The following is a 24400-nucleotide window of genomic DNA, read 5'->3' as shown; positions in this document are numbered from 1 at the left end:
TAAGCTGCTCGGTATCCTGGACGACATCATCCAAGTGTCCTGACCGTTCGCCGGATAGTTACGTTATTTAAGGAAACAAGAAGTGTTCAGCCACAAGTGAAACGTCAACCACGACCTGCAACAAATGATCATGTCCAAGTAGGTGTTTTAGCTGCTGTCGCTGCTAATCCGCACAATAGTAGCAGACAAATTGTGCGACAATCGAGAATCTCAAAAACGTCGGTATTGAGAATGGTACGTAAACATCGATTGCACCCGTACCATATTTATATGCACCAGGAACTGCATGGCGACGTCTTTGAACGACGTGTACAGTTCTGCCATTGGGCACAAGAGAAATTTCGGGACGATGACAGATTTTTTGCACGCGTTCTATTTAGCAGCGAAGCTTCATTCACCAACAGCGGTGACGTAAACGGGCATAATATGCACTATTGGGCAATGGAAAATCCACGATGGCTGCGATAAGTGGAACATGAGCGACCTTGGTGGATTAATGTATGGTGCGGCATTATGGGAGGAAGGACAATTGGCCCCCATTTTATCTACGGCAATCTAAATGGTACAATGTATGCTGATTTCCTACGTAATGTCTACCGATGTTGCTAAAAGATGTTTCACTGCATGGCAGGATGGCGATTTACTTCCAACATGATGGATGTTCGGCACATAGCTCGTGTGCGTTTGAAGCGGTATTGAATAGCATATTTCATGACAGTAGATTGGTCGTCGAAGCACCATACCATGGCCCGCACGTTCACCGGATGTGACGTCCCCAGATTTCTTTCTGTGGGGAAATTGAAGGATATTTGCTATCGTGATCCACCGACAACGCCTGACAACATGCGTCAGCTCATTGTCAATGCATGTGCGAACATTACGGAATGCGAACTACTCGCTGTTGAGAGGAATGTCATTACACCTATTGCCAAATGCATTTATTGCATTAATGTGGTATTTACAGGTAATCACGTTGTAACAGTATGCGTTCTCAGAAATGATAAGTTCACAAAGGTACATGAATCACATTGGAACAACCGAAATAAAATGTTAAAACGTATCTACGTTCTGTATCTTAATTTAAAAAACCTACCTGTTACCAACTTTTCGTCTAAAATTGAGACATATGTTTGTGACTATTACAGTGCCATCTATAAGAAAGCGAAAAAAGTGGTCCGCCTAAAACATTCATATTTCTTTACGTACTACACGAATATCTAAATGGGGGTTCCTATTTTAAAAAAAAAGGTAGTTGATATCCGTTTGACCAATGGCAGTGCCATCTAGCGGGCCAACCATATCGCCATCTGGTTTCCCCCTTCAAGCTAGACAAGTTTCGTTCTTTATAGTTTTTTCGTTTGAGGCATATTTCGTGAGATATTTGGCCCACCCTTTGGACTACCCTGTATAGTGCTCCCCAGATTTATCAATATGGAACCTTCGTCTCACTTTGAGTTATCCTACCAGTGGCTGTCACGAGTGTGAACTAAAGTCGCTAGCAGGGGGCCTGTAATGAAGTCTGGTGGAGCAGAGAAGAGGAGGTACGCACCTGTCATGTTCTTGACGCCCGGGCTGGTCACGACGACCCTGACGACCAGAGAAGTGGCCCCGTGTGGTCCCAGCCTCAGCTTCTCACTGACGTACAGCAGGCCCGAACTGGCGAAGTGTGCACCCTCAGTCAGGGACAGCAGCGCCGTCACCTGCAAAATGGAACGGCTCTTATCCAGGTAGTGCCAAATATAATGTATTAATGTAAGAAGAATAGATGCTGAATGATGAATGCATGCAGCTTGCCGCTAACTTTGTGTAATGTCTTGTCTGTATAGACGTGTATCTGTTGCCTTTAAGATCCCTTCACTTTCACACATAAATCTATACAGTAAAGTAAGGGCCTCCCGTTTTGTCTTTAGGCTGATCCGTGATAAGACAGGCGAAAAGGTAGACTAATGGAGGATTATGAGTATTTTCTCTAATTTCATTCGCTCTCTCTCTCCCTCTCTCTCTCCTTTATCTACACTCCTGGAAATTGAAATAAGAACACCGTGAATTCATTGTCCCAGGAAGGGGAAACTTTATTGACACATTCCTGCGGTCAGATACATCACATGATCACACTGACAGAACCACAGGCACATAGACACAGGCAACAGAGCATGCACAATGTCGGCACTAGTACAGTGTATATCCACCTTTCGCAGCAATGCAGGCTGCTATTCTCCCACGGAGACGATCGTAGAGATGCTGGATGTAGTCCTGTGGAACGGCTTGCCATGCCATTTCCACCTGGCGCCTCAGTTGGACCAGCGTTCGTGCTGGACGTGCAGACCGCGTGAGACGACGCTTCATCCAGTCCCAAACATGCTCAATGGGGGACAGATCCGGAGATCTTGCTGGCCAAGGTAGTTGACTTACACCTTCTAGAGCACGTTGGGTGGCACGGGATACATGCGGACGTGCATTGTCCTGTTGGAACAGCAAGTTCCCTTGCCGGTCTAGGAATGGTAGAACGATGGGTTCGATGACGGTTTGGATGTACCGTGCACTATTCAGTGTCCCCTCGACGATCATCAGTGGTGTACGGCCAGTGTAGGAGATCGCTCCCCACACCATGATGCCGGGTGTTGGCCCTGTGTGCCTCGGTCGTATGCAGTCCTGATTGTGGCGCTCACCTGCACGGCGCCAAACACGCATACGACCATCATTGGCACCAAGGCAGAAGCGACTTTCATCGCTGAAGACGACACGTCTCCATTCGTCCCTCCATTCACGCCTGTCGCGACACCACTGGAGGCGGGCTGCACGATGTTGGGGCGTGAGCGGAAGACGGCCTAACGGTGTGCGGGACCGTAGCCCAGCTTCATGGAGACGGTTGCGAATGGTCCTCGCCGATACCCCAGGAGCAACAGTGTCCCTAATTTGCTGGGAAGTGGCGGTGCGGTCCCCTACGGCACTGCGTAGGATCCTACGGTCTTGGCGTGCATCCGTGCGTCGCTGCGGTCCGGTCCCAGGTCGACGGGCACGTGCATCTTCCGCCGACCACTGGCGACAACATCGATGTACTGTGGAGACCTCACGCCCCACGTGTTGAGCAATTCGGCGGTACGTCCATCCGGCCTCCCGCATGCCCACTATACGCCCTTGCTCAAAGTCCGTCAACTGCACATACGGTTCACGTCCACGCTGTCGCGGCATGCTACCAGTGTTAAAGACTGCGATGGAGCTCCGTATGCCACGGCAAACTGGCTGACACTGACGGCGGCGGTGCACAAATGCTGCGCAGCTAGCGCCATTCGACGGCCAACACCGCGGTTCCTGGTGTGTCCGCTGTGCCGTGCGTGTGATCATTGCTTGTACAGCCCTCTCGCAGTGTCCGGAGCAAGTATGGTGGGTCTGACACACCGGTGTCAATGTGTTCTTTTTTCCATTTCCAGGAGTGTATGTACAGTTTTAAATATAATATTTCATTACGTGAAACCAGCCAAATAGAATCTCTGGTGGAGCCCTTCGTCTTAGTATTCAGCGGCTGGCTTGCTGTAAAAGATATTTACATTGATTATTATTGTTAAGCGCTGCATTCAGTTGGGAAAATCGATCGTTTGAACAATTCGTTCCTTTTACGACAGATTTCGAATGCCAGATGTGTACGAAGCCTTTTTAGACGATTTAACAAAGACTCAGTGATTGCAGGCTCTCTTCGACACAGCTGAAACTTCCCAACTAATTACAGGGCCAACGCGATCATCAATGATTCAGACAAAGAACTCATTCGTTCATTCACTCCAGAATAAAAGGGGTCACAAACTTTATTTATGAAGGAAATTGTATATTCAATCCATCTCCATTACATGTCCAGATTTCTTTTGGTTCCAAGTCTTAATTATTTTCCGTTACAATTTATTTCTCTTCAAACAACCCGCTAGTGGCACAAATGTTAATAGCTCGCTTTAACGAGAAGAAAAGCAAATATGTCTCTTTTAGAAACCCGTCAATCTTTCAACAGATACTTCAGAAGCTGTCCTAGTTACCAGTCTAACAACCATGGAGAATACATACATGTCTCTCTGTTATTCCAAAGAATAAACGTACTAAAAAATACTTTGGCGTCGACGAACTGTCGGCGCATATATTACTAGAAAATCAGATCAGATACTTTTCCAGAGTAAATAAATGTGGATGGTTTTATTGACAATGATTAATTGTTACGTGGTAGAGGGTAATTTTCCGTGGGGAGATTACACAAACCCTGTAGTCCAGCAGGCACACATCTGATCTCTACAAACCTACAGACAGGCACGGGTTCCTTGTAGCTCACCACACTGGAGAATGTCGGCATCAGAAGCATCATCAGCTCCGAACTGGGACAACTCAGATCTGTGAAGCATCAACTATGCACTCCATCAGGTATGTGTAATCTCCTGAATTCTCCTACAGCTGTCCATCTAGGAGACAACTACTTCAATGAAGACAGCAGCTCCATCACCTCCAAAGTGTGACAGCTCTGAACTATCAAGCATCAATCCTATGGAGGTTAGTAACACATGTGCCCATCCTTCATTTTTACGATGGTCTGAATCCAGTGGGGGACGCTCTTAATGAGATGTCTGTGGAGGAATGGCAACCCATTCATCCTCAAGACCCAAAACCTGAGAAGGTAGTGATGTTGGACACTGCGGTCTGGAACCAATTTGATGTTCCAACTCCTCCCAAAGGTGTTCTGCTGAGTTCAGGGCGGGGCTCTGCGCGAGCCAGTCCTTTCCATAAATGTTATTGTCAACGGGCAGTTACTCAGCATTGTCACGCTAATACAAGTCACCGTCTCTGAACTGTACCTCCACAGTACAAAGTACAGAATGCTGTAAAATCTGTTCATATCCTTCTGCATTCAAGCACAATAACTGGTCTATCTCCTAACCACGAAAAACACCCTTATATGGGAGCATCACTCACTGTGCGCTTCACTGTTGGCGCAGCTCATGATGGCGTGTAACGTTCTCCAGGCGTTCACCAAACCTACAGCCTTCCATCGAATTGCCACAGGGTACAGCGTGATTCATCACTCCAGAAACCTCGTTTCCAGTGATTTGCTGTCCAGTAGCTTCGCTCTTTACCCCACCGAACGCGTCACTTTGTACCAATTACAGAAATATGAGGCTTATGAGAAAATGCTTGATCATTCTACTCCATTTTTTAACTCCTTACACAACAGTCTATGTGCAAGCAGGTCTGCTCGTAGCACTTTGGAATTCACAAGTGAATCCTTCCGCTGATTTCATGTGTTTTGTTACAACCTACCTTCTTATCGTTCGACGGTCCCTGAGCGTCAGTCCACGAGATCTGCTGGTCTTGATTCGGCTATGGTTGTTCCTTCGTGTTTCCACTTCACAGTCACATTACAGCGGCTTCAAAAGGGTTGAAATGCCCCTGACGGATTTGTCATTCATAAATACATTCCTGGAAATGGAAAAAAGAACACATTGACACCGGTGTGTCAGACCCACCATACTTGCTCCGGACACTGCGAGAGGGCTGTACAACCAATGATCACACGCACGGCACAGCGGACACACCAGGAACCGCGGTGTTGGCCGTCGAATGGCGCTAGCTGCGCAGCATTTGTGCACCGCCGCCGTCAGTGTCAGCCAGTTTGCCGTGGCATACGGAGCTCCATCGCAGTCTTTAACACTGGTAGCATGCCGCGACAGCGTGGACGTGAACCGTATGTGCAGTTGACGGACTTTGAGCGAGGGCGTATAGTGGGCATGCGGGAGGCCGGGTGGACGTACCGCCGAATTGCTCAACACGTGGGGCGTGAGGTCTCCACAGTACATCGATGTTGTCGCCAGTAGTCGGCGGAAGGTGCACGTGCCCGTCGACCTGGGACCGGACCGCAGCGACGCACGGATGTACGCCAAGACCGTAGGATCCTACGCAGTGCCGTAGGGGACCGCACCGCCACTTCCCAGCAAATTAGGGACACTGTTGCTCCTGGGGTATCGGCGAGGACCATTCGCAACCGTCTCCATGAAGCTGGGCTACGGTCCCGCACACCGTTAGGCCGTCTTCCGCTCACGCCCCAACATCGTGCAGCCCGCCTCCAGTGGTGTCGCGACAATCGTGAATGGAGGGACGAATGGAGACGTGTCGTCTTCAGCGATGAGAGTCGCTTCTGCCTTGGTGCCAATGATGGTCGTATGCGTGTTTGGCGCCGTGCAGGTGAGCGCCACAATCAGGACTGCATACGACCGAGGCACACAGGGCCAACACCCGGCATCATGGTGTGGGGAGCGATCTCCTACACTGGCCGTACACCACTGGCGATCGTCGAGGGGACACTGAATAGTGCACGGTACATCCAAACCGTCATCGAACCCATCGTTCTACCATTCCTAGACCGGCAAGGGAACTTGCTGTTCCAACAGGACAATGCACGTCCGCATGTATCCCGTGCCACCCAACGTGCTCTAGATGGTGTAAGTCAACTACCCTGGCCACCAAGATCTCCGGATCTGTCCCCCATTGAGCATGTTTGGGACTGGATGAAGCGTCGTCTCACGCGGTCTGCACGTCCAGCACGAACGCTGGTCCAACTGAGGCGCCAGGTGGAAATGGCATGGCAAGCCGTTCCACAGGACTACATCCAGCATCTCTACGATCGTCTCCATGGGAGAATAGCAGCCTGCATTGCTGCGAAAGGTGGATATACACTGTACTAGTGCCGACATTGTGCATGCTCTGTTGCCTGTGTGTATGTGCCTGTGGTTCTGTCAGTGTGATCATGTGATGTATCTGACCCCAGGAATGTGTCAATAAAGTTTCCCCTTCCTGGGACAATGAATTCACGGTGTTCTTATTTCAATTTCCAGGAGTGTACACACATACACCGTCCGAACAGGCCTTGAAGACCCAACGGTGCCGACCGGCCGCCGTGTTATCCTCAGAGCTTAGTCACCACCAAATGGGGTTCCAGAGGGGCTTGTGGTCAGCACACTGGTCTCCTGGCCGTTACCAGTTTTTTTGACCAGTGCCTCTACCTCTTCCAAATAACTCCTCAATTGTCCTCATAAGGGCTAAGTGCACCCCACTTGCTAGCAGCACTAGGCAGACCCAGACGATGACCCATTCAAATACTAGCCAAGTCACTCAGAACGTAACTTCGGTGATCTGACATGAACTGCTGGATTTGTCATTCAGATGATTTGAAGTCAGCAGGTGTAATGGTTCTTTATTTCCGTGACCATTACGGCACTCCAACCACAGTTCTCGATACCAGTAATATCGTACTACTTTTCTGCGTAGTAACAGACATATTTTTGTGACAATATTCACATTTGGTTTTATTAATGTATAGGTACTCCGATGTATCGATATATTACAGTGATATGGTTCTCGTGTGTATTCATTTCTGTGAGACTGTCATAATATTTGACTTACTTGTAATCGTTCTGGCGCGAATGCGCATAGAGCAGTCTCTGTTTCACTTTGCAGAAGTTAAGTTGTTATTTCGCTTTGTAAAAGAACAGTCAAGTCTTGTGTTTGGTTAAAGTGGAAATTAAATATATGAAGATTGATACAAAACTGTTTTCTTGATGATGTGACAATTAAGAACACGTATATGTGAATTTACAAGACGTTTAATAAAAATGTGGATCGTGAACACCAAGTAAAAAATTATTCCTACCATACCATTCTTCTGATCTGGGATTGTTTAATCATTAAGAATTTCCTGAAAAACGCATTTGTTAGGTCTTCAAATATTGCTAAAATACAGATCTGGACCTTCTAGCAGTCAATGTGGAATCACCATAGAATCAACAAGATGAGCCATAGCAACTTCGACGAAATCTACGTGGGAATCCATTCAAGATAAGTGCCAAAATTAATGACTTTTTTACAGTGACTTCATGATTTCCATTCTGACGATATCATCCACAGTCAATAGCTTTGTTAAAGAACTTATGCTGTGTGAGCAACATTATTAATCTGATTTCTAACCTACTTTGCAAGTGGTGGTATTGTTAGACAGTCCATGTTCGAAGTCACTGAGCTCCCCTAACCAACCCATTATCTTGTCACTGCTTCTCTGCTGACAACACAATGATAACCACCTCGTTTTTCACTGGTAGCTCCAGTTCTTGCGACAATTAGTGGTCACTTCCACATTACATGTGGATCTCCAGATATTTTTGATCAAACAGTTTATGTCTGGTTTCTACAAATCTGGACATAATTTCCCATAGCTCAGCATCCAGCAGACCGCAGTTCAACTAATAATAGTCTCTAGAGACCGAACTCAACGAGCAGCGAATTGTTTGTATCAGGTAATGCAAACCAAGGTGTAAAAATTTCAGGATCTTACAGTGATTCACTTCTTGCTTTTGGATTGGTAGCTGTGTGACGAGATGAGAGCGGAAGTCTTCACCATCAGTGACTACAGTTAAATACTTGTTCAAGGAATAAAAAAGTGATCGAACATCCGTTTTGGATGAATATCGTCCAAGCTGCCTTGCAGGGGACATTACTCAAAAACCAGTTGAAAAAGGCGCAAAATTTGATGTTAACTCACTATTAAATGAAAGTGCACGAGTAGCAGGGTAGCAGGTCTGCCGTGCCGACAGGAATGACAATTAGCATTTTACATGATGAGTTATCTACGAAATAAATTTTGGCTCTGTAGGTGCCACGATTTCTCTCGATGGACAACAAACTTCGAAACTGAGTTTGGAGTGATATGGACGAGACTTTTTGTTATCGTCTATGATCTCTTCATCACTAGACTCTAGAAAAACTGTACTGGTATCTAAAGTAAGGAGTTAGGGTTCCATCATCTTTCGAGAGCTAGGTCATTAGAGATGGACGACCAGCTCGGACTAAGGAAGGAAATCGGTCACACCCTTCCAAAGGAACCATCCCAGTATTCACAGAAAGCCTGCATCCGGATGGTCACGGGAGGTTTGAACAAAGGACTTCCCGAATGTGACACCAGCGTCTCAACCACTGCGCTCCTTCCGCTTGATATCCCGGGAAACATGCAACAATCAAAACAATGGACTGATTCTTGTGAACTTGTTCCACCGTCCCGAAAAGTTGGGATTGCGATGTTTAAGAATGATACTCATAGACTTATTAGAAAATGGAACAGCTTTGACAAGAAACTGAAGAAAAAAATGACTTGGAGAAGAAGAAAATACTGTTTCAACGCGACAACGCAGTAACTTGTTCATAATGAGCTCTAGCGTCAAATCTGCGTGAAGTGCGTTATCGCTGTTTGCTGCAGCACCACATTCGACGATCTGGCTTACTGTATTTATTTTCTAGTTCTCAAGTATAAAGGATGGGCCGCCAGTAATAAATTCTTCTCAAATGGATAGGTCATCGTCGAGAACGAGCTATATGTTAGATGTGAATACCATAATGGAAATAGTATAACTCCATGTTAATAATTTCCAAGAGGGCAATTTCAAAACTTAAACACAATGATTCATGCAACTAATATTTTTTCTAAAACCTTCACTAGTGTAGTAGTCAAGAGAAACTGAACGAATAGTAGCCTTGGGACCAGGTGAGCAGAATAGTTGACCATTCTATAATAATGATTACAGAGTTTCTATTGGGTACAGGATTAGTGAACTCATCTATTTACGAGGGTAATTCTAAAAGTAACGTCTCCTGTTTTTTTATAAGTACATAGACCTGTTTATTTCTACAATGGTTTACATCAGTATACTGCTAGAACATTTAGCTATTTTTCGACATAATCACCATTTCTGTCGATGCATTTTTGTAGACGCTGTGGCAGTTTTTGTGTGCCCATGTCATACCAGCTCGCCGCCATGCTGTTCAGAAAGTTATGAACCTCTTCTTTCACCTCGTCGTCGGAGCTGAATCGCTTTCCGTCCAAATGTTTTTTTTTAACCTAGGGATCAGGTGATAGTCACTGGGCGCCAAGTCAGGACTGTAGGGTGGGGTGGGTGATTGTGTTCCACTGAAACTGTTGCAGGAGAGCAACGGTTTTCTGAGCGATGTGTGGGCGAGCGTTGTCATGGAGAATGTGTACGCTCTTGCTCAAGATTCCTCTTCTCCGGTTCTGAATTGCCTGTTTGAGTTTTTTCCGAATGTTACAGTACCTGTCGGCATTAATTGTGGTCCCAGTGGGCACGAAGTCGACCAGCAATACTCCTTTCTGATCCCAAAAAAACGGTTTCATGACTTTACCGTCGGACTATGCTTGTTTGAATTTCTGCAGCTTTGGTGAAGAAGGATGCTGCCACTGGCGTGATTGTTGCTGCTTGGTTGTAGGTGTAAAGTGGTATGCCCAGGTTTCGTCACCCGTCACAATTGAGTCCAGAAAGTTGTCCTGTTCGGCTGCAAGGCGGTGAAGAAATGCGCGGGAAGCATCAACTCGTTGCTGCATGTATTCCTCAGTCAGCATGCGTGACACCCATCCTACGCACACCTTCCGGTAGTTCAATGTTTCCGTTAAAATTCTGTGAGCGGTGCTTCGGGAAACGTCAGGAACCAACGTGCAGAGATCGTCCAGGGTGACCCGCCGATCTTCACGCATGCTTTGCTCAACCTTCAACACTGTCTCCTCAGAAATTGACGGTCTCCCGCTCCTTTATTCGTCGTGAATTTCGGTCCGATCAGCTGCAAACTCTCTACACCACTTACGAACATTTTTGACGTCCATGCACGACTTACCCTGCACTTCCGTCAATTGGCGATGGATTTCACTCGGCGCAGTGCCCTTTGCGTTCAAAAACTGAATAACTGCGCACAATTCGCACTTGGCGGTAACATCCAACGGGAGCTCCATTCTCAACGGCTGCCAAGCCAAGACTGAGCGCCTCAGCGCGGCGTGTGCATGTTTACACACAGCGCGTGAAGCACTCTTCGTAACAGTGTGACCAACTGCTACACAAACAGAGTTCTGTACTTATAAAAAATATAGGAGACCTTACTTTTGGGATTACCCTCGTACGTTTAGAAGTCAAAGGTTCTATTCTTCACTCAAATTCTGTTTTCTTGTGTGGGGGCAACACACATATTTCCGCAAGACTTCCGGACTTTTGCTGCTTTAAAGTGCCCTCCTATGGTAATCGTCTCTGATGTATATGATGCTTTAAGTGAAAGAACTGTCTTTTTATGTGGCTGTTTAGCATTGAACAGCATTACTTTCTTGTTCTAGTTGTTCTATGTGATTCCAAACTCCTTTTGAAGTGTCATGTTTTTTTTAATTTTTTTTCCTAGATTTCCTCTACTATCCAGTCCTAATTGACTAACATGTCTCCAAGATATTTGAAGGAGGATAATTGCAAAATCGCCCATTTTAAGCGTCAAATAGGACTCTGCCGCTCTTGATATTCATATTCCATGCAGTGGGTTTTCATGCAAAATATTTGGTGACTTTCCTTTGCTCCTATGTTGCTTAGTTTTTCTATTACCAATTTTGATTATTCTGATCGCTGCTAAGTCATCAGCAAAGCTCTCATTAGCTTCATTAATAAATGGTAATTTTATAAGTGAAAAATCACTATAATAATGCAGGTCTATAATAGAATAAAAATATATCACTAAAACAATCACTTTGATCTTTAAAATTTGTTTTAAAACTTATATTGCTTGTTTTAAAGTATATTCCTCTTTTCCCTGTTTTGCTTCACTCCTCCAGTGCATTATCTTATACCAAGTTTGTGAAATGTTATTTCCACTGCGTTGATAAATAATTTGTTTGTTTTACCTTCCCTTTTGTTTTCCCAGTAGAGCATTTCCATATAGGTAATGAAGATGGTAAAGATAAAATATCCTCGAATGTTAAGTATTTACACTATTGGCCATTAAAATTGCTACACCAAGAAGCAATGCAAATGATAATCGGGTATTCATTGGACAAATATATTATACCAGAACTGACATTACTGTGATTACATTTTCACACAATTTGGGTGCATAGATCCTGAGAAATCAGTACCCAGAATAACCACCTCTGGCCGTAATAACGGCCTTGATATGCCTGGGCATTGAGTAAAAAAGGGCTTGGATGGCGTGTACAGGTACAGCTCCCCATGCAGCTTCAACACGATACCACAGTTCATCAAGAGTAATGACTGGCGTATTGTGACGAGCCAGTTGCTCGCCCACCATTGACCAGACGTTTTCCATTGGTAAGAGATCTGAAGAATGTGCTGGACAAGGCAGCAGTTGAACATCTTCTGTATCCAGAAAGGCCCATATAGGACCAGCAACACGCGGTCGTGCATTATCCTGCTGAAATGTAGGGTTTCGCAGGGTTCGAATGAAAGGTAGAGCCACGGGTTCAAATGGTTCAAATGGCTCTGAGCACTATGGGACTCAACATCTATGGTCATCAGTCCCTTAGAACTTAGAACTACTTAAACCTAACTAACCTAAGAACATCACACAACACCCAGTCATCACGAGGCAGAGAAAATCCCTGACCCCACTGGGAATCGAACCCGGGAACCCGGGCGTGGGAAGCGAGAACGCTACCGCACGACCACGAGCTGCGGACAGCCACAGTTCGTTACACATCTGAAATGTAACGTCCACTGTTCAAAGTGCCGTCAATGGGAACAAGAGGTGACCGAGACGTGCAACTAATGGCATCCCATACCATCACGCCGGGTGATACACCAGTATGGCGATGACGAATGCACGCTTCCAATGTGTGTTCACAGCGATGTCGCCAAACACGGATGCGAGCATCACGATGCTGTATACAGAACCTGGATTCATCCGAAAAAATGACATTTTGCCATTCGCGCACCCAGGTTTGTCGTCGAGTACACCACCACAGGCGCTCCTGTCTGTGATGCAGCGTCAAGGGTAACCGCAGCCGTGGTCTCCGAGCTGATAGTCCATGCTGCTGGAAACATCGTCGAACTGTTCGTGCAGATGGTTGTTGTCTTGCAAACGTCCCCATCTGTTGACTCAGGAATCGAGACGTGGCTGCACGATCCGTTACAGCCGTGCGGATAAGATGCCTGTCATATCGACTGCTAGTGATACGAGACCGTTGGGATCCAACACAGCGTTCCGTATTACCCTCCTGAACCCACCGATTCCATATTCTGCTAGCAGTAATTGTATCTCGACCAATGCGAGCAGCAATGTTGCGATACGATAAACCGCAATCGCTATAGGCTACAATCCGACCTTTATCAAGTCGAAACGTGATGGTAGGCATTTCTCCTCCTTACACGAGGCATCACAACAACGTTTCACCAGACAACGCCGGTCAACTGCTGTTAGTGTATGAGAAGTCGGTTGGAAGCTTTGCTCATGTCAGCACGTTGTAGATGTCGCCACCTGCGCCAACTTTGAGTGAATGCTTTGAAAAGCTAATATTTGCACATCACAGCATCTTCTTCCTGTCGGTTAAATTTGACGTCTGTAGCACGTCATCTTCGGAGTGTAGCAATTTTAATGGCCAGTAGTGTAGTTGACAGTAGTCACATTACTGTGTTATTTGTTGTGGAGGGATACAGTTTGGGTGCGTGTTGTGTAGTTCCTCATCCATCAACATTTATTAACAGCCCAGGCGGAAAGTGTTGTCCCTTGTGAAGGAAATAATTTGCTTTAGAAAAAGAAAAAATCGTCTCCATTCCTACTGTGGGTTCCTATTGAATCGCCTCGTAGCTTCAGTAATTGGGGGAAGAGGCAGTGCTAGTTCCTGGAGCTACTCACGTCCATGCAGGAGGCGGCGCTGTTGGCGATGCGGACGTCCACCTGGGCCGTCTCGCCCACCCGCAGCGTGGGAGGCAGCGAGAAGGCGACGCCCAGCGGCCGGAAGACGGTCAGCTGCAGCGGCGCCGACAGCCGCAGCCCGCGCCCTGAGCCTGGCGCGGCGCCCGGGGGCGGCGAGGCGCCGGGGGCGGCGCCAGGGGAGGAGGCGCCAGTGGGATGGGTGGCGCGGGGTGGCGGCGGTAGCGGCAGCGACAGCGCGCGCACCGTCCACTGGCCCGGCTCCGGGGGTGCCGCCGCCCACGTCCGGTGCTGCTGCTGCGAACCGCTGCACAGTCCGGCGTCACACCGTGGTGTATCAGTCACAGATACCACGGCTCGACTCTAGTAGTGGCACAATGAGGGTTCTAGCTACTTGTAAGTAAAGTAATGGAAGTGTACTGGTTTCAGTCAGCTCTCTTGTGTCACGCTGTATATCGCTGCGTAACTACTCTAACCTACTCCCATTTGAACCAGGCTACTGTTTTCCACCATTGCTCTCCCTCTACAGTTTTCACTGGCTGCTGTGAAGGACCAATATGGCACACTCACATTTGTTTTCATTTATTAATCTTTGATGTGAAACATTTACTCCCTCTTCGCTAAAACTTCATTACGTGACAAAATACCATCAGAGTCCATAACAGATACATCCTGTCTGTGCATGTTTGTCATCCACCATTTGTTTTGCTTGTGATGTCATTGTACCAGTGTTGGGGTATGCATGTGAATGTTATAAATCAGCATTGTGTGAAATTATAAACTGGTGTAGCAATAAAATGAGTACAGCCATGGTGTTGATTCAGGTGAAGAGGTTCCACAGCACTACTGTGACCCAAAGTGAGACAATAAAAGTATTATTATGTGACCCAAAGTGAGACAGTAAAAGTATTATTATGTGACCCAAAGTGAGACAATAAAAGTATTATTATGTAAATTGAAGGTGAAGGGGCAATAAAGGGAAGGAAAAGGAAGGAACCAATGAGATCAGCTGCATCGGGAATTTACACAGAATAAGCAGTGATGAGTGAAAAATGTGTCACAGACTAGGACTCAACGAGATTTCCTGCTTATTAAGCAGTTGTGTCAACCACTGTGCCACTCAGACACAATGTTTGTCATAGTTGTGTAGACTGTCTCAGCACACCCTCGGCCGACTCACTGTCCCACCTCATGCCACCTACCCACAGTCCGTGTTTGTGTCCTTCATACTAATTTCTGATTCCTGCGGGAAATAGAATGTAAATGAGCACACACACTGAAGGTTGTGGATTCATTCCCATCAAGGTGAAGCAGTTGTACACTATGTGATCAAAAGTATCCGGACACCCCCAAAAATATACGTTTTTCATATTAGGTACATTGTGCTGCCACCTACTACCAGATACTCCATATCAGCGACCTCAGTACTCATTAGACCCTTTGAGAGAGCAGAATGGGGTGCCATGCGGAACTCACGGACTTCAAATGTGGTCAGGTGATCTGGTGTCATTTGTGTCATATGTTTGTACATGAGATTGCCACACTCCTTAACATCCCTAGGTCCACTGTTTCTAATGTGATAGTCAAGTGCAAATGTGAAGGGACACATACAGCACAAAAGCATACAGGTTGACCTCGTCTGTTGACTGACAGAGACAGTCGACAGGTGAAGAGGGTTGTAAAGTGTAATAGGCAGGCACCTATCCAGACCATCACACAGGAATTCCAAACTGTAGAAGGATCCACTGCAAGTGCATCCCAAAACCTTGATTACACAGTCGAGTGGCTGCTCATAAGCCACACATCATGCCGGTAAATGCCAAACGACACCTCGATTGGTGTAAGGAGTGTAAACATTGGGCGACTGAACAGTGGAAAAACGTTGTGTGGAGTGACGAACTGTGGTACGAAATGTGGCGATCTGATGGCATGGTGTGGGTATGGCGAATGCCCAGTGAACGTCATCTGCCAGTGTCTGTAGTAGCAACAGTAATATTCAGAGGCGGTGGTGTTATGGTGTAGTTGTGTTTGTCATAGAGAGTTGTTCTGCATGGCACTATCACGGAACAGGCCTACAGTGATGTTTTAAGCACCTTCTTGTTTCCCAATGTTGAAGAGCAGGTTGGGAATGGCGATTGCATCTCTCAACATGATCAAGCACCTCTTCCTAACGCACGGCCTCTGGCGGAGTGGTTACATGACAATAACATCCCTTAGTGGAGTGGCGTGCACAGAGTCCTGAGCTGAATCCTATAAGACACCTTTGGGATGTTTTGGAACGCCGACTTCATGCCAGGCCTCACAGACCGACATCGCTACCTCTCCTCGGTGCAGTACTTCATGAAGAACGGGCTGCCATTCCCCAAGAAACCTTCCCGCATCTGACTGAACGTATGCCTGCGAGAGTGGAAGCTGTCATCAAGGCTAGGGGTGGCCCATCACCATACTGAATTCGAGAATTACCAATGGAGAGCACCGACGAACTTGCCAGTCATTTTCAGCCAGGTGTTCAAATGGCTCTAACCACTATTGGACTTAACTTCTGAGGTTATCAGTCCCCTAGAACTTAGAACTACTTAAACCTAACTAAGGACATCACACACATCCATGCCCGAGGCAGGATTAGAACCTGCGACCGTAGCGGTCGCGCGGTTCCAGACTGTAGCGCCTAGAACCGCTCGGCCACACCGGCCGGCCAGACAGGTGTCGTGATACATTTGATCACATAGTGTAAGCTCGGTATCGCTACTGTTTGTGGATGTCACGTGAGGGTGTCAGAAAGTTGTAGTGTTCTGATGACTGCAGTTGTGCAGTGGGCACGTCCTGTATGAGAGACATGGATCTCTAAGAGGTAGCGTGCGCTGGGTCGCTAAGTGAGTGGGATGGACGTGTGGCTGTGTTTTCGTGGAGGAGCGAGGGGGGAGGGGTTAAGGAGGGGGAGAGCCGGCACTTGCGGCTGCTAGACTTGCAGATGTGTCGCGACCCACTTCAGAGGCGAGACGCATACACAGGTCAACTGTCCTAATAGCGAACACGCCAGCCGGACTCATGGTGTGGACGCTCTCTAGTGACCGGGTCACGGCCTGCTCACACGGCCGCACCTGCACACTGACACAATACCAACTTTGACTTGCCTTTCCTTTATTTAATTACACGTCCAAGAACTGAATTGAGGAGCAAATCTCCAAGGTCGCGGAACGTGTCAGAGTATGAAATTAGAAAATAAAAGTAATAACAGACAAAAATAAAAATGTTTATGAACCAAAAAAAGTCAGACCATAAGTTTAAGTATACACAATCAGATTAATTTTTCAAGTTACTCCTCGACAGAATAACACAAGGGAAACTCTTCAGTTTCGATTTGAAAGCGCATGGATTACTGCTAAGATTTTTGAATTCTTGTGGTAGTTTACTGAATATGGATGCTGCAGCATACTACACACCTTTCTGCACAAGAGTTAAGGAAGTCCCATCCAAATACAGGTTGGATTTCTGCCGAGTATTAACTGAGTGAAAGCTGCTTATTCTTGGAAAAAGCTGATATTTGTGGTGAGCGTACTGTAAGACCTTCAGTACACACAGCATCCGATTATTTGACTTGTCGCTCTAATGAAGTAGGCGAGTGTCAATATGTGTCTCGTGGTCTTATCATGGCGTGTTTATCTTTCACCGTTAGGTCAGACGATAGAAATGCCACTTGCACGCTTAGAGTAGCAGATTGATGGTGACCAACTTTAAACAGAACTTGATTAATTTTCACACACATTTATTAAATTAATAAAAAGCATAGACATTATGTAACTTGATTCTGGATGCTGTTTACAATTGACAATCTGAAGTTCCCTTGGCCTTGGTACGTTAATCTTATTCTCACATATCTCTGATACCTGACAAAGTGTCTATTGATTTATTTCCATGGCTATGTATGGGGATATGATAATCGTATTAGGCGCAGACTCAAACTTGACTACAGACTAATGCAGACTAATGCAGACTGGTACAGACAGGTGCAGATAAATGCAGACTGATTCATCGGAGGTCTGTACTCTCATTATAATACCTCGAGCGTTCAGGTATCACTGCGCGAGTGTGATCCTGGAGGAGAAAAGGTTTTACGTTAGCAGCAATCTCATTGGCTGCGTTACATATTAATACGCGGATCGGCGGAAGCAGAATTTGGTCCGTCTCTAAGGCAGCGCCATCTCGTAGTGCGGAGACGGACGAGCGCTGCGCCTGCGCTGTTGTGCTTAGCGGGGCGCGCTCTACTGGGAAAGTTGTGTACGCGCTGACTACGCGGAACTACGTACACAACAAGCGTTTACGCCGTCTTCGGCCCGTGCGAGTGCTCGGAGTACCTGAAGTTGAAGCAGCGCCAGAGCCAGACGTGGTCGACGCCCAGCTGGAGCGCGCCCAGGCCGTAGCCTCCAGAGCCGCCCTCCGCTGCCGCTGCCTGCCCCGGGGTGGGCGCCCTCTGCTGGCGCAGCGCCGCCACGCGGGGCCCTCTGGGGGAGGCGCGCACGCAGCGCCGCTGGAACACGTCCAGGCCCGCCTGCTGGAAGTCCAGCACGCCTCCGGACCACGATCCGGTGCCGTTCCTGCAACACGGGAGAGAATACCGGCCGTCATCTCGTCTCCAGTCTACATCACATGTGCATCAGATGTTTAACCGAGAATGACTCATTCAAAAGCTCTGTCAGAAGGAGTTCGTCACCATAAGTGACGCTGTCCTCTCGCAGAAAGTGATAACTGCTATGGCCTGCTCCACCAGACATCACGGCGCCTAGATTATCAGCAATCAAACTGACAGCATGCAGCCTCGGGTTGCCCACTTCGCAGGCACACCGAAGCACTACACAACCGACAGGAAACATTGATGAACGGCCACGACGACAACAACAACAACAACACAGCAAAGACACCAGCGGCCACCAGGGGACACTACATCTACATATACATCTACATGATTACTGTGCAATTCACATTTAAGTGCTTGGCAGAGGGTTCATCAAACCACAATCATACTATCTCTCTAGCATTCCACTCCCAAACAGCGCGCGGGAAAAGCGAACACCTAAACCTTGCTGTTCGAGATCTGATTTCTCTTATTTTATTTTGATGATCATTCCTACCTATGTAGGTTGGCCTCAACAAAATATTTTCGCATTCGGAAGAGAAAGTTGCTGACTGAAATTTTGTAAATAGATCTCGCCGTGACGAAAAACGTCTTTGCTTTAATGACTTCCATTCCAACTCGCGTATCATATCTGCCACACTCTTTCCCCTGTTACGTGATAATACAAAACGAGCTCCCCTTTTTTGCACCCTTTCGATGTCCTCCGTCAATCCCACCTGGTAAGGGTCCCACACCGCGCAGCAATATTCTAACAGAGCACGAACGAGTGTAGTGTAAGCTGCCTCTTTAGTGGACTTGTTGCATATTCTAAGTCTCCTGCCAATGAAACGCAACCTTTGGCTCGCCTTCCCCACAATATTATCTATGTGGTCTTTCCAACTGTAGTTGTTCGTAATTTTTACACCCAGGTACTTAGTTGAATTGACAGCCTTGAGAATTGTACTATTTATCGAGTAATCGAATTCGAACGGATTTCTTTTGGAACTCATGTGGATCACCTCACACTTTTCGTTATTTAGCGTCAATTGCCACCTGCCACACCATACAGCAATCTTTTCTAAATCGCTTTGCAACTGATACTGGTCTTCGGATGACCTTACTAGACGGTAAATTACAGCATCGTCTGCGAACAACGTAAGAGAACTGCTCAGATTGTCACCCAGGTCATTTATATAGATCAGGAACAGCAGAGGTCCCAGGACGCTTCCCTGGGGAACACCTAATATCACTTCAGTTTTACTCGATGATTTGCCGTCTATTACTACGAACTGCGACCTTCCTGACAGGAAATCACGAATCCAGTCGCACAACTGAGACGATACCCCATAGGCCCGCAGCTTGATTAGAAGTCGCTTGTGAGGAACGGTGTCAAAAGCTTTCCGGAAATCTAGAAATACGGAATGAACTTGAGATCCCCTGTCGATAGCGGCCATTACTTCGCGCGAATAAAGAGCTAGCTGCGTTGCACAAGAACGATGTTTTCTGAAACCATGCTGATTACGTATCAATAGATCATTCCCTTCGAGGTGATTCGTAATGTTTGAATACAGTATATGCTCCAAAACCCTACCGCAAACCGACGTCAATGATATAGGTCTGTAGTTCGATGGATTTCTCCTACTACCCTTCTTAAACACTGCCCACATAAACATAAGGAAGAGGTCGCTGCAGATCCCGGAACTATTTTCACACGTCAAACCACGTGATGGAAAACAGTCCTGAGGTACTCATCCGCCGAAGCGCTATTAAGGCCGGCGCTCGGCCGCACATCGGCAGTTCATCGACCTCCAACAGATGTGGATAGCTGCCGCCCCGGCAGCCCGGCTTGGAGCCTCTCGTTGATCTCTGGATTAGGCTTCGTACATCTAAGCAAAGAAGGGAAAGCAGAAAGGTGGAAGGAGTATATAGAGGGTCTATACAAGAGCGATGCACTGGAGGACAATATTATGGAAATGGAAGAGGATGTAGATGAAGATGAAATGGGAGATACGATACTGCGTGAAGAGTTTGACAGAGCACTGAAAGACCTGAGTCGAAACAAGGCCCCCGGAGTAGACAACATTCCATTGGAACTACTGACGGCCTTGGGAGAGCCAGTCCTGACAAAACTCTACCACCTGGTGAGCAAGATGTATGAAACAGGCGAAATACCCTCAGACTTCAAGAAGAATATAATAATTCCAATCCCAAAGAAAGCAGGTGTTGACAGATGTGAAAATTACCGAACAATCAGTTTAATAAGCCACAGCTGCAAAGTACTAACACGAATTCTTTACAGACGAATGGAAAAACTAGTAGAAGCCGACCTCGGGGAAGATCAGTTTGGATTCCGTAGAAATACTGGAACACGTGAGGCAATACTGACCTTACGACTTATCTTAGAAGAAAGATTAAGGAAAGGCAAACCTACGTTTCTAGCATTTGTAGACTTAGGGAAAGCTTTTGATAATGTTGACTGGAATACTCTCTTTCAAATTCAGAAGGTGTCAGGGATAAAATACAGGGAGCGAAAGGCTATTTACAACTTGTACAGAAACCAGATGGCAGTTATAAGAGTTGAGGGACATGAAAGGGAAGCAGTGGTTGGGAAGGGAGTAAGACAGGGTTGTAGCCTCTCCCCGATGTTATTCAATCTCTATATTGAGCAAGCGGTAAAGGAAACAAAAGAAAAATTTGGAGTAGGTATTAAAATCCATGGAGAAGAAATAAAAACTTTGAGGTTCGCCGATGACATTGTAATTCTGTCAGAGACAGCAAAGGACTTGGAAGAGCAGTTGAACGGAATGGATGGTGTCTTGAAGGGAGGATACAAGATGAACATCAACAAAAGCAAAACGAGGATAATGGAATGTAGTCGAATTAAGTCGGGTGATGCTGAGGGTATTAGATTAGGAAATGAGACACTTAAAGTAGTAAAGGAGTTTTGCTATTTGGGGAGCAAAATAACTGATGATGGACGAAGTAGAGAGGATATAAAATGTAGACTGGCAATGGCAAGGAAAGCGTTTCTGAAGAAGAGAAATTTGTTAACATCGAGTATAGATTTAAGTGTCAGGAAGTCATTTCTGAAAGTATTTGTATGGAGTGTAGCCATGTATGGAAGTGAAACGTGGACGATAAATAGTTTGGACAAGAAGATAATAGAAGCTTTTGAAATGTGGTGCTACAGAAGAATGCTGAAGATTAGATGGGTAGATCACATAACTAATGGTGAAGTATTGAATAGGATTGGGGAGAAGAGAAGTTTGTGGCACAACTTGACCAGAAGAAGGGATCGGTTGGTAGGACATGTTCTGAGGCTTCAAGGGATCACCAATTTAGTATTGGAAGGCAGTGTGGAGGGTAAAAATCATAGGGGGAGACCAAGAGATGAATACACTAAGCAGATTCAGAAGGATGTAAGGTTGCAGTAGGTACTGGGAGATGAAGAAGCTTGCACAGGATAGAGTAGCATGGAGAGCTGCATCAAACCAGTCTCAGGACTGAAGACCACAACAACAACACATCGGAGAAGACTCTGGCGGAGACTAGTAGGAAATTATTTCTGTTGTATGTAGTTGTGATTCGAAGGCGGATTACTGTTTTGTGTTGGTGTTATACCTGGAGTATTTGTTTTGGTTAATTGAACAGTCCAGTAAATTGTTTTCGGACTTTGATCGTTAGTTTCTTCTGTTTACGCAGATATATCAATAACAAGTACAGTTTCACACTGTGAAGCAATCCCGCGTGTGAAACACAGGAGAGGACGATTAGATTTTTGCTTTGTGCAGACGATTGTGGCTAACTACACTCATGCTCATAAATTAAGGCTAACGCTGATACACGGTGAAACCACGCTCTGGTGGGCGGTTTGCGGGTTGAAATCACCTCGGGGTATGACTATCCAGTGCACTTGACCTGCGGTCATCGCGTTGTGGTGCTGGCAGCAGTCCACATATGCAGAGGTGTGTTGGTGCATGACAGAGTACGGTGCAGCGAGTAAGTGCGCAGACGTTTTCAGACGTGCTAATGGTGACTGTGTGTTGAAAATGGCTCAAAGAACACATACTGATGACGTTATGAGGAGTAGAATACTAGGGTGACTGGAGGCTGGTCAAACACAGCAGGTCGTAGCACACGGGCCCTCCGTGTGCCACAAAGCCTGATTTCAAGATTATGGCAACGATCCAGCAGACAGGAAATGTGTCCAGGCACTGCAGTATGTAAAACAGCACAAGAAGACAGATATCTCATGTGGCGAAATAAATAAAAAAACATTTGAATTTACTGTGTTTTTTAACTTTAGAATTTTTGAAAGGCTCTTTTACGGATTGTATTGACCGGCTTGAATGCGGACAAATACAGTGCTGCGTGAAATATGCCTGTAATATAATTTACCATTCCGATTAATTACATTTTGAATTCTACGTCATTGTTGATTTAATCAGAGTTCTCACCTTAGACGTAGAATTAGTCCTTCTGCCACAATATTAATTCATCAGTCGCCATCGAAGTTCTTCTCTTTGTTGACCGTGTGTATCTTCCTAAGTCGGCATCGGTTCACTTCACGAAGACGGTGGAAACCAAGGAATACAATGCTACGTTGCTTCAAATAATTTTCGTAACACTTCGATACTTCTCACTATTTTTTTATTCACAACACAACAAGACTTGCTCTGCTCGTCGCACAAACCATAATTACTAACAATATGGCTGCCTTTCCGCAGACACCAAAAATTACGTCCATCCTCCACGAGGCAACAATCAAAAGTGTCCCTTAGCTCCTTCTTGGAGTATGAAACAAAAGAGAATCTAATGTGAACATTACAAAGATTATAACCTACATGCCTCTCAATTTAATCTTTGGCGCAGCCTTTAAGGTATTGTATGTCTCTGCGTCGGAATGTGTCATTACACTCACCATCAGTGCCCGCAGACGGCCACGGAGTACTGCAGGTAGCCTTGCTCGGGACCTTACCACAGACACTTGAACAGTTGTCTCCAGACACACAGTCTACAGACGACTGAACAGACATGGTTTATTCGCCTGGAGACGGGGACCCCTGGTCACAGGAGAGCCCGTAAAGCCTGGTGTCAAAAACACAGTACATGGTCATTGGAACAGTGGTCCCAGGTTATGTTCACGGACGAGTCCAGGTATAGTCTGAACAGTGATTCTCGCCGGGTTTTCATCTGGCGTGAACCAGGAACCAGATACCAACCCATTAATGTCCTTGAAACGGTCCTGTATGGAGGTCGTGGTTTGATGGTATGGGGTGGGATTATGACTGGTCCACGTACACCCCTGCATGTCTCTGACAGAGGAACTGTAACAGGTCAGGTGTATCGGGACGTCATTTTGCACCAGTATGTCCGCCTTTTCAGGGGTGCAGTGGGTCCCACCTTCCTCCTGATGGATGATAACGCACGGCCCCACCGAGCTGCCATCGTGGAGGAGTACCTTGAAACAGAAGATATCAGGCGAATGGAGTGGCCTGCCTGTTCTCCAGACCTAAACCCCATCGAGCACGTCTGGGATGCTCTCGGTCGACGTATCACTGCACGTCTTCAAACCCCTAGGACACTTCACGAGCTCCGACACACACTGATGTGCAAGAATGGGAGGCTATACCCCACCAGCTGCTCGCCCACCTGACCCAGAGTGTGCCAACCCGTTGTGCGGCCTGTGTACGTGTGCATGGTGATCATATCCCATTTTGATGTCGGGGTACATGCGCAGGAAACAGTTGCGTTTTGCAGCACATGTGTGTCGGGACGGTTTTCTCAAGTTATCACCAATACCGTGGACTTACAGATCTGTGTCGTGTGTGTTCCCTATGTGCCTATGCTATTAGCGCCAGTTTTGTGTAGTGCCACGTTGTGTGGCACCACATTCTGCAATTATCCTTAATTTATGCGCATGAGTGTAGATGGGTCATCGCGTTCCATGACCCGGAGCAGTACTTACCAGACACTATACTGGAATACCGTTTTTGCATCTGAAGCCTATATTTTCTTCTTTCACCCTGAATCGCCAAAGGAACTGCTATAGGCATGCATATTAAA

At 46.5% G+C, this 24400-nt stretch overlaps 1 protein-coding gene across 1 annotated transcript in view; it reads right to left on the bottom strand.

Annotated features, from left to right (window-relative positions):
- Positions 1-24400, bottom strand: part of LOC126109449 (C3 and PZP-like alpha-2-macroglobulin domain-containing protein 8) — a 968006-nt gene that overhangs the window by 190560 nt on the left and 753046 nt on the right. The window contains exons 12-15 of the mRNA XM_049914479.1: positions 18078-18317; positions 13947-14029; positions 13705-13853; positions 1550-1700 (exon numbers count right to left, since the gene is read on the bottom strand). Of these exons, the coding sequence (XP_049770436.1) occupies positions 1550-1700; positions 13705-13853; positions 13947-14029; positions 18078-18317 (623 nt within the window). The remainder of the gene's footprint in view (positions 1-1549; positions 1701-13704; positions 13854-13946; positions 14030-18077; positions 18318-24400) is intronic.

The sequence above is a fragment of the Schistocerca cancellata genome, chromosome 12, assembly GCF_023864275.1.
Source record: "Schistocerca cancellata isolate TAMUIC-IGC-003103 chromosome 12, iqSchCanc2.1, whole genome shotgun sequence".
Classification (NCBI taxonomy): domain Eukaryota; kingdom Metazoa; phylum Arthropoda; class Insecta; order Orthoptera; family Acrididae; genus Schistocerca; species Schistocerca cancellata.
Note: the sequence above shows the minus strand (reverse complement) of the source record. Positions and strands in the feature narration are given on the sequence as shown.